Genomic DNA, 15,764 nt, shown 5'->3' on the forward strand with positions numbered 1-15,764 from the left:
GGCGAGAAAATCCTGATTTGTCAATCGGAGGTGTGAAAAGTTTCCATGCGTCGCTCAGCTGACCGAGAGGTGCTGCAATTTTGCTGTCATCGATCGTCTGTGGAGAATGCGTACACGGCACGATGGCTAGGCAAGCTTAAGTTTATCAAAGTTATCGGAATGATGTGCGCAGCTTCATATGGCCGGTAGTCTCTAACGAAAGTATGCCACCCAAAAAAGAGCCCTGTATAACTGTAAAAGATCGCCCTCGGATGGGCCCCATCCCACTCCCGCCACCAAATGAAGAACGCGCGCAAAGCTGCAAAGCTTAAACTTTGGTGTGGCGAGCTGCTTTGTCTGTGGAAGCGCCGGCCCACAGTGACCTTCAGAAATCTTGCTATGGTGCGTAGCGTGCGGCATTGCAGTACCCTCAATAGCGATTACGCATTTAAGAGTTTATTTCCCAGTGAACGCAAGCTGAGCGCATTTTCCCTGGATCAAATGAGGGCCTGGATGGCCCACTCTACTCTTCGCGGCAACCATGACGGCACACGTCCTTGCCAGAGAATTCTCGCCCACCGACCGGGTACCGCAAGGAGAGATGGAGCGGACCTGGCCACAACTGCTCACATAAGCCGACAATACCCGACACTACCGACTAACGAGGCATCTGTACCCTCCAGTCACCGATCAGGCCATGAAAGAACAGGAAGCAATACTGAGAGGACTACAGACCAAAACATACCCACACCCAACACAGCTACATGCCATTCGTCCTACTCTCTCTGACCCCCTCTCTATTCACTACACCAGGCACACTGAACCATATTGTCTGGGAATGCGGACTAAAACCAGATCTTCCACCCATCTCCAACGCCTCACCAAAGCTCTCGGATAGCACGCTGGCCAGCTCCTGCCCTGAAACGGAGAACTTGCATGTGGAAAGGGCGAAGACAGTCGGCCGTATCAGCGGAGTCTTGGCCTGAAGACCCCGACCAAAAATAAGCGCACTTCAACCCGGATTACTTCTCTCTCTCTCGCTCTTTCTCTCGACGGTTCAAGTAGCGATACCTTGTTGTCACAGCTCCCTGTGACAGGTCAGGGGAGCAGTAGACTGAAAGCAGTTCCAGTAGGCATGCAGTGTACGCACCGAAAATCAAGAAAAGTGGACAGGAGGGAGGCCAGAGTAACCAGGGATGTGGTGTCGGAAAGTGTATAGCGAGATGTGAACGCCATGGGGTAGTCATACTTCTGCGCGTGTAGTGCGTGGATGTGGAGGGAGATACCAAGGTAGTGCGAGGTGGTAGCAAACAAGGCTAGTCGGTCACTTGTATGGAGAGTATGCTTGTGCGTGTGCGGATTGCACATGTTTGCAAACAGAACGGCCAAGGATATTGTGTCACATAGCGTGTGTCGATTGTGAATGCAATGGGGCAGGCCTGCCTACGGCGCGAATGTGGAGGAAGATGCCGAGTTTGTGCGGGTTAAGAACAGAACAGGCCGAGAAAGTGGGCTGGGCGGAGATAATGACAGCAGCACTAGGGAAGACGAAATACTAAGAAAAGGGCAAACACAGACACGGCGCTGATTCGCAACTGAATCGTATAGTACGTCAAGCGTCAGTGAATAAGAAATACGTCAGGGAATAAAACACAATCACAAACAAATATCCGATGTGTGAGTGCAGCCGTTGAGTCACGATCCTGCAAATCACGTGCTTGTGTAGCCAGGTTTCTTATTGTAGAGGGCTACTGAAGGGGTGCTGACACAATCTTTGCCACGCTTAGCATCATGTACGCCTCGTAGATTTTGCGGGCGTCTGTGTCACGATGCATTTTCAGCACCGTCGATACCTTTTCAGCAAGATGGACACGCCTGGGCGTTCAAAGGAGCGATGCACAACAAAGCACGCGAAGAACTTCGGGCCATGAGAGATAGCGTTGCGAGCCTTGAGGTGTCCCTCGTTTGCGGTCGCGTGTATGTGGGGAAAATCAGGTGGTGCCTAAACGAGTGCCTAAAAGAGCATGCCTACTCGCTCCGAGTTGGCACAGGAAGTAATTTGGCTCCATCCTCTAAAGCCTGCAAATTCTCCCCTCGTTTAGAAAACACGACGGCGCTGAAAAGGCATCGTGACGTGTGTGTCATGATAAAGGTATAAAGGCAGCCGTATCGAAATCTTGCCACCATACTGTGTCGTCGAGTCTTTGGGAGCAGGTAGGCAGAATAAAACGCGGCAGGCATTCGGAACATGTGGTGTCACGGGGGTGTGGAAAGGTGTTGCAGTGTATAAAAGAGGCAAATGCCCGCATTCGCCCTGAAGCCTCTAAACACCGGACAGACCGGCTGTGCCTTATGTGCATAAAATGCCGCACGGGCTGCGGAAAGTGACATCATAGTACGGCGTCATTGTTGTTTTCACCGCTCCGAGACGGCTCAGGAGCATTTGACCGGCACTGCAGAAGGCAGCTTAGGTATCAAAAAAAGTGCCTGACGAGGGCTGTGGCGTCAACCAGAAGTCAAAGTACGCGCCTCGGGCGAAAAACGTGGTCTACAATTTGGCTATGCCCTCTGACAGAGTGTATGTGGGCCATACTGGGAGGTGCGTTACTGTTCATTTAAGGGAGCATGAACAGTCTTTGGAAAACGACAGCTTGGCGCACTTTCCCGCCAATACCCGCACGTCTATAGTTGCGTTCCGGGTTGTGAGAGCGCCACAGTTGTAGCCAAGCACCGCGATAAAGTTACGCGTGAGATTATTGAGGCTCATGCCATTGCAAGCAGCTTGCAAAGTGCATTAGTTGTCCTTCTGTCGCACTCTCTGAAAGATAACTTGCATACCTCAATTGCGTATGACTGCCTTGTGTGTCTTATCCAACGTAGAAATCTGTATAATCTGGTTTTGTTTCTTCTCATCTTTTGATGTACTGTAGTTTCTGGGGACGTAAAATTAGAAGCACACCTGTTTTGTTTTATTAAAATTCAGTTTGCGAGTCACCATCGTGTCTGTGATTGCCCTTTTCTGAGTCCTTCGTCTTCCCTTGCACTGTTATCATCATGAACGTACACTAACTCTTACGTCTCAGCTCTACCCCTACCGGTAGAGCCATTCTGTCCTAACTTCACCTGCGCTCTCCTCTGCAACACCCGCAGGCCGATGCGACTCAGCTTTCTCGTGAGATTCGCAAGTACATTAATGTGGCCCCACTTCCACGCATCATGCATCCGACACATCACGAGGCTCGTAGGTAAGCGCGAGCGAAAACGATTTTTGATCAATACGGCCGAAACTTTGCCACAGTCTATACAGACACCGCTTCATGTCCCGAGCGAACAGCTATGACCGCTATGGTTTCTACTACGGAAGAGCTCATTACATATGCGCATCAATTCTCACCATCCACTCTCTGCAGGCGGAGGAAGCGGCCATCTCCCTAGCCATTGCACAAACCTCTGCAGAAATAATCATCACAGACAGCCAACAAGCATGTAGAATCTTCTCCAGCGGTTGCATATCATGACCTGCCAGAACAATTCTTCTTCAGCATCCTCCTCGAAATCCCGTAAGGATTATTTGGGCTCCAGCTCACTATGCCGTGTCTGGCAACGAAGCTGCCCATCAACATGCCGAGCGTTGACCCACCGGGCCAGCCAGGAGTTCGGCGAGCAGTGGCAGGTCTGCCCCCTCTTGTCGTTCGACGAAATCACCCAACATTACCGCCTGGAACACTATATCCACCTGCGCACAAAATCCTCACTAAAGAACAAGAGCGCCATTTCCAAGGCATGCAAACAAACACATTTCCCCACCCCACTAGAGCCCACATTCTGGCCCCCACCCTGTACTCCTCGCAATGCCGCTTCTGCGAGTCTCCGGGCATCCTGTACCATATATGTGGGGCTGTGATAAGAACCCCCACTACACCCCTGCCCGCCCCCTCCCCTGAGCACTGGGAGAGAGCACTGTCTAGCTCGGACCCTGCTGACCAGCTTTGGCTGGTGCGAAGAGCCCAAGAAGGCGGACGAACTCAAGGTGTCCTGGCATGAGGACTCTTTCCCAGAGCTGACTGTTTAGAGACGCGTTTATTCATCGTCCTCCTCGTACACTAACTGCCCAGTTTGCCGCACTCGCAGTTGTGCGGAGAGCTCGACAGTGGGCAATCGTATAGAATATGATCGCGAACGAAACAAGCTGACCCCGTTGGAAAAACGTCCTCGGGAGCTGAAGTCTGCTTACGTGCTTTTCAGGTGAAAGCTTAAGATTTTCAGACTCCTTTAGCGCTACATCGTGTTGGCGTCTCTTTCACCGCTTTCGTTTCTTCGTCTTTTGACGGAAATCATTCGGGCAAGCAGACTGGCTGCTGTGCTCTCGACATCTTCCCCGCAGTCAGAACTCTTCTCCGCGTTCACTTGTTCTTCACCTGCTGTCACATACACCTTTCACAGAGCAATCTGATGGGCTAATTGGTCTGACATGATGGAAATAAAATTGCGCTACAAGGACAGGACGAACAGAAGAAGATACACTACACAGCGCTGTGTGGTGTGTCTTCTTATGTTTGTCCTGTCTTTTTAGCTCAATTTTATTCCCAACCTTTCACACGGCACGTTTAAGACTAATTTTTGTTCCATTCTGCCATGGTGCCAGGTTAGCGTAGTTATTAGCGCACCTTCCTCCTGCTATTGCGACCAGGTTTCAGACCCTACACGAACCATAAAGTGTTTGCTTATTTTCTGTTTACAGCGGTGGCCTTTTTTTAAATCATTCGGGTCGATGGACGATGACTACTATAGTCATTTTTCGCGTTTGGTGAGCATCTACGACTTTCGCCTGATTAATCGGATAAGCGCGTCGGCTAGGAAGAAGAGCCGCTTATGTCAGCATGGCCAGAAACCAGCACCAGTTTAATCATTGAGCCAAACGTACGTGCGATGGCCGTTTATACATCGTGAATTCTTCATTCAGATCACACGCTGTCCAAAATGTAGGACATTTTCTGGAAGCACGGATACGATTCAAAAGATACCACAAGTGTTTTTTTTTTTTTCCACAGTGCGTAGAGCTAGTCTTTTTCATGACTTTGGGCTTTCCATCCAGGTTCGAAGCTTCTCTCAGCTCAAGTACGACCTACGCGACGTGAGCACCTTCGTCCTGGAGCCGGACGACGACGGTCCGCTGGCGAGGCGCAGGACGCGATCCTTCCATGGTGTCCCGAGCCTCGAGGACCAGAGCGATCAAGACGGCGCCGCCGAATCGCAAGACGGTCTCGTCGACGGTGAGGAAGCGATGGCGGCGACTTCGCCCTCTCGAGGGACCTCGTCGCGGTTGTCTCGCGCACGGTCCGTCAACAGTGCCAAACCTCTCTCGCGCTCGGGGAGCGCACCCAGCTTAGAAGGTGGGTCCTGCCCCCATCACTTTCCTATGGGGCGCGTCGAACACCGATTGGTGGTTATTTGTGCCTTTATCATGCACAAATGTTTCTTTTAATTTCTGTTCTTCCTATGCATGTTACCCTTCAGCGCTGGGTAGATGTTTTATTAGATAGAGAAAGTTAGAGAGTCAACTTAGTTTTTCCCTTCATTTCGTCGATAATTGTTTATCAAAAGCCCTAAAAAGAAATGTTCGAAGTGGTTTGAGGGTGAGCCAAATACGTAGGTACATTATACTACCTTCTCCGAATGACACGGAGTGAAAAAAGATTGGCATACACTTTTGGAGTGCACATGGACTCTTAGTTTACCTGAACATTGCGTGGAAATGTCATAACAACTAAAGGCTTCCCTTTAAAAGCCAGCTGAAGCACATTCCACCTCAAACTACTATGGGTGTTTTTTTTTTTCGCATAGCTTGAAGGTTGTCTGAAGAGGACCCGAAATTTCCTCACAATTCTAGACCAATTCCTGTTTTTAGTTCGCTCACTTTCTTGATCGGGTCTAGTAACGAAAGCACGATTTTAGGTTTTCGTGAGCTCAACTGACCTAATCCATCTTTTCTTGTACTCGCATTACTACAGCAACAAGTTGCAATTTGGTGCATCAAAAACCAACGCAGGGAAACTCGTATTTGCCCTGTAAATACCATTTTATGCGGAGTATACAGCGTAATGTTTAGCCGTGCTTTTTACTTTCCTCGAATAATATGCGGGCAGCTAGTGATGATTGATTGATTCTAGGGTCTCACCCGCCGCGGTGGCTCAGTGGCTAAGGCGTTGCGCTACTGAGCACGAGGTCGCGGGTTCGATTCCCGGCCGCGGCGGCCGCTTTTCTGATGGAGGCCAAAAGCAAAAACGCCCGTGTGTACGAGATTTCGGCGCACGTTAAAGATCCCCAGGTGGTCAAAATTAATCCGGAGCCCTCCACTACGGCACGCCTCATCGCCTGCGTTGCGTCGGCGCGTTAAAACCCTACAATCAATCATTCTAGGGTCTAACGCACCGACGCAAGGGCAGCTATTTCCAAATCAACTTGTCGAAACTTTAACTGCAAGGAACTGAATTAATGTGTCGATGCGTGCTAGTTGGTATGCAATAAGTGAATGAGGTTTAGCGCCAAGCACAACTTCAGGAAAAAAGGTTTTTGAAAGGACATAGGCGCCTTTTCTTGAAATTGTGCTTGGCGCTAAAACCTGATTCACTTAAACTGCAAAAACATAAACACGACCTTGATGCGTCCACTCCACAAAGATACCCTCCCTATGAGCACAGGTAGAGAGCGTTTGTTAAGTGCCCAATTTTTTTTTTTTTTTCACGGAAGTTTCGATGTGGCACCACTTCGTAAAGTCCGAAGGAAGTTCCTTTTAACTTAGGCTATTATGCGCGAATGACTTCAAGCAAAAAAAAAATAGATGCACATTCGCGCTTCACAACACACAGTTATCGACATTCCTACGACTCGCTACAGGGTAACAGGAGGAATAGAAGAACAAGGAAGGATAGCATCGTCCCGTTGCTGGTAAATGCAGCGGAACATCAGTAGACATGTAAAGGTACCCGCCATTGCCCGCACCATGATCCCTCTCTTCCCAGGGAAAGACAGTCACTCGTAGTTCTGATGTCAGGTGGAATCACGGTCTCCGTCTGCAACGAATACAACGGCGAGTCTCGCACACCTAGTCAGGGGCGGATTGAAGAGTGGGCGTGTTTTCACGTATTTTAGGAGTACCTCCAACAGCTGCCGTCGTAGTGTGCGATCATGTCGATTCTTTGAAAGATGCATTAACGTTGAATACATCCATGGGATGCGGTGTTTTCCTGGCTGCAGCGAAAGGCTTATCCGTACGTACGTCAGCTTACCTAAATTTTCAGTGTTCGGCATACTATCCGTGATGATGTTGTGGCTCGAGTGATAAGCGGGGCCACTAATTCAAGGATTAACTTGCTCCACAAGTTCCTTAAGAATCTTAACTAGGAGAGCGATTTCGTCGTTGAGCATAGGAACATCCCGGAATAACAGATAAGCATCTTCACATTGTATGTTTTTAGTTATTTGGCAGTGATGCAAGGTAAAATGCGTGTACCTGAAAATTAATGTTGTTCCGACCTGAAGCACGGCTGCCGCAATGAACAAAGACACGCGCGTGTTTTATTTGCTTTTTGTAACAGCCCGAATTGGCCCTGTTGAGCCTCTAGCACGAAATACAAGCCATGCGGGAGAAAGCTATTTCGCGTAATGAGCTTGGCACGTAATCGCACCCGTCACGAAAGGTGTCTTTTAGACGCGTTGTTGCATCCGAAAAACCTATCTGCACGCACCCGCATAGAAACATCCCGCTCAGTCGGAGGACTATGAAGATAATAGCAGTCGCGAAAATGAGTCGTTGCCGAATAACCGTATCGTTCGAAGTGGCTGTTATGACAACCAAACTGTTCACGATCACGCTTCATCGGGATCGCTCATCTTCGTGAGCTAGCTGAAGACTAAAATAGAAGTTGCGCCGTTACGTCCAGAAAAAAGAAGGCGTCAAACAAGGCATGCTACTAAAGGTGAGTTACCTGGATCGACGACTCATGAGGATTATATCGCAATAGAAACACAGTGTAAAATAATGCCTGTGATTTTGCTTGGAGACATGTAAATGACTTTGGGGGACCTGACTCGGTTTAGGGTGCTTACTTCGGGTGCTTACGGTCAGACCTCCGGCTCGTGCAGGCACCTAGCGTTGCCTAATTCCTGCGGTGTGGTTCTCGTACACAGAGCGCAATGCACCAAACGTACCACGTAATGCCTAGATAGAGGGAGACGGAGAGATATATATAGAGAGAGAGCAACAAAGATATAAATGTACAGAGAAAGAACAAGACTGAAAGAAGTAGAGAGAGAAATATAGAGGGAGAGAAATAGAGGTAGGGCGAAAGGCCGAAAGAGAGGGGGAAACAGATGGAAAAATAACGAAATACGCAAATAGAGAGGGTGAACACAATTTCTATCGACAGCAGTTTGGGCCCGAGCTCAAACGCAGCTCACACGTTAAGCGTTATCGATTTTTTTTCCGATTCACTATCATTTCTGGGAATATGCAACCGGCTGGCCTCAAGGCTTGATGCCGACACCTTGACGCGAAAAGACAAAACTGAAGTGTTTAATCAAGGGTTACAGTACCGCCGCTTATCTACTTGTTCATCAGGAGCGCCACGAAGTAGGTGTGGCTTGGCGTGAACAGCGCGCAGATATCAACAATCACCAGCCATATTGTGTCTAGAGCGCCCTCGGTTGCTGTAAGTAAAGAATGAGATTGGCGTAGGCAGGCCGTGACAGCGGAATTCGAGGAAGACTAAAATACGCCACTGCCTCTTTCTGAGTGTGTTTCATTCCTTCACGAGAACGGGGCGTCCGGGTCGTGCCTTTCATCTTGCATCCTCCACATGGGTATCGACAGTACGACAGTACGCCCATGTACTTTGACAGTTAATTTAAGGAATGAAAAAAACTAGGGAAGTTCACACTAACGCGTAGTTCTTGAAGGTAGCCAAGCTGTACGCAACCTTCACGACCATCACGATGGTTTAAGTCCACTATTTCAGCCGACTTGCTTCTTCTTCGCTACCAGAACGACATTTACTCCATTTTTGTTTCCATAACGCCGAAGAAGAAGCAAATCGAAGATGCAGAACGGACGAATGAAACGCACACACGTAAACTAGGCGCCCGCAGCTGTAACGTGTACCCTATCACGTGTTCTTCGTCAATCAGGTGGCGTGATTCCTCTCCCCACAGTCGCAGCCGAGTGAATAAGCCGTTTGACCCACGGGTACAAATCTCGGCCTTAGCCTAGTGGGTAACACGACGCAGTTGATCTAGCAGACACGGGTTCGAATCCTGCCAGTGATTTCTTTTCTTCATAGTGCTATTCTGAGCTATGTGAAACGACGGAATCAAGGGGTTGCTAAACTGCTTCACTGTTAAAATGGGAGCGCTAACCGAGGAGCGTTCGTTGGGAAAGGGTAACAGCAGCGCCGGAGGAGGTTATACCGCTGCGACACGTGCAATACGAGCCTCATTGCGAGGATAAAATGAGGATCCTGGCGACGGCGAGCGAACGTAACGAGCTTCTAGGGGTGTTATCATTGGGCCTGGTCAGGTGCGGGTAGCTGCGACCGCAAAGATAACTAGAAACTTCAAACCAGATGAACAGAAGTTCCAACTATGATTTCACCTTCACGCTCTTTGATAGCTTAAGGGCAGACTTTGCCCATCTCAGTCCCAGAAACCACAAAAGCCTTTTTGCTTTGTTTTTTTAAAGGCCACAGGCGTGTCTCAACAATTGTAGAGACACCGTGTACCGTCTTTATTCCGCACATTTGGCCAATTTACCTGTTCTGTGTAAGGAATTCTTATCAATTATGGTTTTGTATTTGTAGTTACCTTTCCTTCCTAGTTAAATCCCTCCTTTCCCACTTCCTATTTGCAGGGCACCCAACCGATCTTCTTGATAACCTCCCTGCCTTTCATGTGTATTATTCCTTCATTCCTACCTTCCAAACATCCCTGCAATTATGTTTTGCCGTGAAACGTTCTTAAGCCTATTGCCAAGCGTTTCTTTCTGCGTCAGTCCAGTGGAGAAGACGGCGAGCAGTGCGACAAACATTTTCTTTAGTTAGATGCAAATTAAAAACAGAACTCCAGTACGAAAAAAATTGCATCCACATGTATACACATATGTGCCCAAAAAACAGGCCTTTAATCTCGCAAGAAGGCCACTTGTCCCTCCGATAGCTCCAGTGAGCCGTCTCCTATTTAGGGTCTTGTTGCATGCCGTCTATTTCTACAGCGCAACTATCGCACACTAGGAACGGGAAATTAAACAATGGTAGGCGTTGAGCTCTCCTTCTAGAGAGATGCATATTTATCCGCTTCCATTTTGGGGTTCGTTGCTCGGGCCTCAAACGAAAACGCGTCACGCTAGGCATCAAAGAAATGGAAACGCGTATGTCACCGACAAGTCGTGCCGTCTTTGGTGCACACGTGTGGAATGGCGAAAGCGTTCCCTATTAGGGATTAGGTCAAGTCAGCTCGTGCAGCGGGTTGCGAAAGGGCATAGATCATGTGGCCTAGCTAACAAAGAGACGTACCAGCTCACGGGGAGTGGCCCCACTGTTGACTAGACGGGAAGAGAACATTCCCAAACGTGAGCCAGTACTTGATCCTATCAAGAGAGAAGACAACACAAAGACGTTTCGTCGCACGCCACGACGCATGACTTCCCGCTCCTTTTGATATCGTCTTCGGGTCCGTGCCTTCGTGCGTGTGCGTGTTTCTCGTTTCCTCTCTCTTCCTGCGCATGAGTGCAAGGAGGGAGCGATATGGACACCGGCGGCTAATGCGGGCCCGCGGCGCCGCTTCTCTGGTCGCCGGTAACTCCCTCGACCACGCGCCGGAAGCCATGGGACCAAAGCACACAGCAGCAGCACCCTCTATACTGAGCGCGGCGTCAGCGCGTCTGTACCGTCGCCGGCCATGCCGGTAGAAGTCGACGGTTTCCTGACACGCAACACCAATTGTCTCCCGTAGGAACTGTGTTTCTCTTTTTGCGCAGCACGGAGGGACGTATAGCCGCACGCACGGCTCGCCGCCCAAGTGTCGTGCTTGCCCGCTTAGACTGCACCCCTGCCCGGCGAAACTCTTTCGAGCCCGCGCTCTTGAAAGCGGATATATCGAAGCCACCGATCGGCACGACGCCCTTAGGCTGCCAGGCCGCGCGTCCCGTACGCTCGGACGTCGTCTTCCTCCCCCCTCTCTTTCTCCCTAAGACGTGTTCTTCGGACAGATAGGCATCAGCCGGAGAAGTCGAAACCCCTCTTCTTCGCTGCCTTCTTGGAAAAGTCTAGTCATGAATGGAGTCGATAGGAGAGCGACCTGTTCCTCGATGGCTCGCGTTTAGCTGTACGTCTACTTTGAGATGACCCGTTATGATAGCGGTGCTGCCGGGAGCCCCCTTGAATCACGCGTGCTGCAGTGTTGCCCACCTCGTCGTCTTCGACTTCCAACTTCTCGTCGTCACTCTCCCTTGCGACCCTCGGTGCGGGGGACGTCAGCCATTGTTGTGCTCCTCAAGCAGTACTATTGTGTGCTCTCTCTCTCTCTCCCTTACGTCTTGTTTTTTTCCCGAGATTCACGCCATCTCCCGGTGCTTCACTGCTGATCAAGGTCAATGGGAGGAAACTTTGTTTACTACGGTTGGTCGCAGTGCAAAGCAGCCCTTGTGAGCTCTGTTGTCCATCTCGAGGATAAAGATATTTACATGTAACTGCCCGGCAAAGGAAAAAGAGAGGTGTGGGTGGCCAGTTTGTCGTTTTCAATACAAAAAAAATAATTCACTGGGGCAGGCGAACGTTGTTTATTTGTCGGCGCATGCTGTCTAGTTTTATCGCTCAAAAAACATCTGCTTACAGCTGTCCAGCCGGAATAATTTTGAATAATTCTACCCCCGTCACACTTGAGGCCAAGGCAATTGAACTTCCACTTGCACGAGAGTCAACTTCCCCCGCAAAGCATGACGCTGGTCACTGCACCTGTGATCTAGATATTGCCGATCACCCCAACTTTGACCTAGAAGCACGTATTGGAAATGTATCTTATTTAGGCGTGTATCGTTCATTCCTGTTTGAGTGTGTCGCGGTCTCGCAGGTAGGCCTCACTGCAGGCGGTACGCTTTGGTGTTCTGCATAAAGATGACCTAGTCCAGTGTTTAGCGGAATACCGTCTGGTCAGGTAATAACATTATTGCGAAGATGAAACGTTGGTCACTGACCAAGTCAAAAAATCCGTTTGACGTTTCGGTACCTTGTTGACAATTAGCATGTGCCGGAAAAAACGAAGCTATATATTGCGCGTTACGCGGCACAATGAGTTCGCATAGATATGGTGCAGATTGCCGTCCGTTCTGATGATAGTGTCGGGCGTCGTCTGAATGATGACGGACTCCAGCAGCAATCTAGAAGACAGATTGTGCAGGGTTGTTAGTACTTTGGCCTCGTCCCAGTCGACCACGTGTCCCCTTTTCTCCCAGTGCTCTACCAGTGCGCTTGTGATTGCAATCCTTTTGTTTACGTCGTTCCGTGGCTGCGTTAATCTTCTTTGCAGACTGCCCGTTTCGCCAATGTACACTGATTTGCATTTGGCGCATTAGCTTGCTTGTAAGCTTGGTTTTTGCTCCCCAAAGCTCGTTTCAGTTCAACAGAAAATCAGTGCGGAAAATTACCTTCCTTTTCGATTTTTTAGGCACAAAGCTACTGAAGCCGTCCTGAAGAATTTCAACAAAAAATGATCAGTCTGATTATCAACGTCATTCAGTTTAGCTATTGGCGACCAGTCACTGTTATTTAGAAATTGAAACAAACCAACGTAGTCCCCATGAGCAAATTCGTAACTGCTACTTCCTGGTGTGCAAACACTGAGAGTTTGATGAAGGACAGATACGTTATGTAATAAAATGCATAATGGAGGATGAAAGTTGTCAGGGCTTACAAGGTCGATATTACTGCGCGAGACCTCCACTGCTTCCAAGCTAGTCAGACACGAATCTAAAACGTTCCCACATGAATTCCTAATTAAGTTGCACTGCTGAGAAAGCTAGTAAAAACTCCCACTAATCAGATATTGGATGCGACGCCTGATCAACCAGCTGAGTTTCCCACGAAATTCCCGGTGCGTTAAAGTCCCCAGTGTTCAGGATACAGTGATCTCTGTGGGATATCACAGTAGTTTTGATTGTGTTTAGGATATTTTGGAACTCAGTGGCAGGTTTCTCGGGTGGAATGTGGTAAGTACACACTAAGAGGCGTTCGCCTCCAGAACCAAGCGCCTCTAACAAAATACACTCGCTCTCTAATTCAAGGCCGAGGTGGCGTTTACACTTAAAGGAGTCATGTAAAGCAACAAGCACACCACCACCCCGTTGTTTACCGCGGAGAGGGTCATCTTCATGACGGTCAATAACAGTAAGAAGTAAGAAGAAGAAGAAGAAGAAGAGAGAAGGAAAAGAAGAAGAGAGAAGAAAGAAGAAAGAAGAAGAAAACAGAAGAAGAAAAAAAAAGAAGAAGAAGAAGAAGAAGAAGAAGAAGAAGAAGAAGAAGAAGAAGACAATGTGATAATGATGATGACGACGATGATGATGATGACGACGACGACGATGATGACGGCGACGACGACTACAGGTTACCGTCTGGGTGGCCATTCGCTCTTTATAAAGGAGGAAACAAGTATAAAGTTTCTGAGCCCTCATGCTCCGCCCTACAAGAAGGGTTTGGGTACTTGTACGTCGTCAGCTTTCCCCTCCTTTCCTTCGATGTACACTTAGCTGTAATGATGTCATTATTGCCTGGCAACAGCTACGACAGCACAGTATCAGCTATACCCTACGGTCATAGTAAACACAAACTTTCCTGCATTCTGGGATGTTCATTGCAATACTAGGTATGATGGGCAAAAATTTGTGTCGAGAGGACGCGACAGAAGTCAGCGAACGCTGTTGCATCCTCTGTCTCTCCTCCGTCCCCCTTCCTGCTTCTTGCTCCTTCTCACACCATGTTCCCTAATACGAGTGATTCACTTTAGGGAAGAAACCACGAAAACCATCTGGTACCGTTTCAGTGAAAGCACGTTATTGATTTCGGTTCGATCGTTTATCGGTTCTGTGGGTGAACACGTCCATCAGTGCTCTGTTGAAACTTTCCCGTGACAGCTAAATGCGAAATACGTGCTCTGAAAGAGGGTCGCAATCGCTTACTATGTTTCGCTGTAGTGTACGCACTAACTAATGATCTGCGGCACCAAACTTCATACGAGAAGGGTAGAGCAACATTTTTTCACCGAAATCAATTTAGCCGTAAGAACACTACGAGCCTGTTGTCCACGTCTGCCGCTCCGTGTCGCGTATCTATCTCTCGCTCACTCTATTCTTTCCTATCTCTCTCTCAATCTCTCTCCATTTTTCTCAGTAGCAGCGTGCTGGTTTCCGATCGTCGAATTACGGACACGATATTTCTATTTACGCTGTGTTCACGTCTAGGAGCCGTTAAAATAGTGGCTGTCTGAATTCTTATGTTTCAAAACCGAGATTTGTTTGCTTTTTGAAGACGCCAATCTCTAGTATCTTGAAATCTTGAGGAACCTGCCGTCAAGTAGTGCCAAGGTAGCAAAGTCAGAAGAAACGTCTTTAATATACAACCTCTTCTTCAGGCTAGGTTGGTCTGCATGCGTTGTTTAATATTAACTCAGCGATAATACTCTTAATGACTTCTGGTGGCTTATGCTGACCCAGTTGTGCTGCATGAAAAGTGGATCATCTTGTTAAGTTGGGCTACACTATGCCATTCAATTATACGATAACCGAATGCTTTGAAAGTTGCTGCCGAGAGCACGTCGTCAGTACCGGTTAAACGCTTTCGGACTAAGGGGTGCGTTTATCGGCTACTAATCGCTTTGCTACACTAAAATGCCTCAGAGAGTGGCAACACATACTCATAAGGTGATCAATAAGTGAGCTGTATGTTAGAGTGGCCGAGTTGTTGCAGAACACTTTGCCGTGCCTTTTTAATCACTTGCGCGAAGACAGATCAAATTTATCTTCCCAGCGTGATCGAAACCAAGCTCATTATTTATCCGAAAACAAGAAATAGCTCCCAAAGTAAGTTTGGCCTGCCGAAAACCTGAACACATTAAAGTGAACGAATAACTCATTTACTTGAACGTCGCACTTTATTTCGGCCCGTTATATTGGGACATTTTTTGGCACTTGCTGGTGGCGTCAGAATCACGGAATATAAAAAGCATCGGAGTATCTTGAGAACTTTTCTAGGCCTTGTTTAGCCATATAGGGCCACCGGGCTCCTGGTTGTCATGAACTTAGTGGACCTCCTTAACTCCCGTTTCTCTCGTGACTAACAATCTAAAGATGTATAGCTAAAAAGACACTGCTGAATCTTGAAGCTAGGAATCAACGAGCCCCGAAAGTTGTAGTTTTCTTCAAAGTACTTGTAACGCCTAAACGCAAGGTATTCCTCTGTTTGTTCTACTTAAATAGTTGATAAGACACCTTTTAAGATATCCGTACGGATGCATGTTTAAGGGTTAATGAACAACCAACGTATGTGTCAACTTAAGAGCTTGGGAGTGTTCAACTGAGCATGGGCTCGAGGGCCAAAAAAATATTAAGAAGCAGCAACTAGGCAAATATACAGTGTATAGATTAAACCATCTGAAACAAAAACGTTTGTCTGAAAACTGTAAACTGCTGTGTAGCGTTTATTTACGCCTAACACTGCATAAGCCGACAATAGAAAGGATTTGAA

The 15,764-nt window shown here is 48.2% G+C and overlaps 1 protein-coding gene across 1 annotated transcript in view; it reads left to right on the plus strand.

Moving 5' to 3' along the window:
- Positions 1-15,764, plus strand: part of LOC144146213 (echinoderm microtubule-associated protein-like CG42247) — a 67,150-nt gene that overhangs the window by 8,262 nt on the left and 43,124 nt on the right. Inside the window, exon 2 of the mRNA XM_077678176.1 lies at positions 5,075-5,372. Coding sequence (XP_077534302.1) covers positions 5,075-5,372 — 298 coding nt within the window. The remainder of the gene's footprint in view (positions 1-5,074; positions 5,373-15,764) is intronic.

The sequence above is a fragment of the Haemaphysalis longicornis genome, unplaced genomic scaffold (assembly GCF_048455015.1).
Source record: "Haemaphysalis longicornis isolate Haplotype H1 unplaced genomic scaffold, Haemaphysalis longicornis Haplotype H1 scaffold_7, whole genome shotgun sequence".
Taxonomy (NCBI): Eukaryota; Metazoa; Arthropoda; class Arachnida; order Ixodida; family Ixodidae; genus Haemaphysalis; species Haemaphysalis longicornis.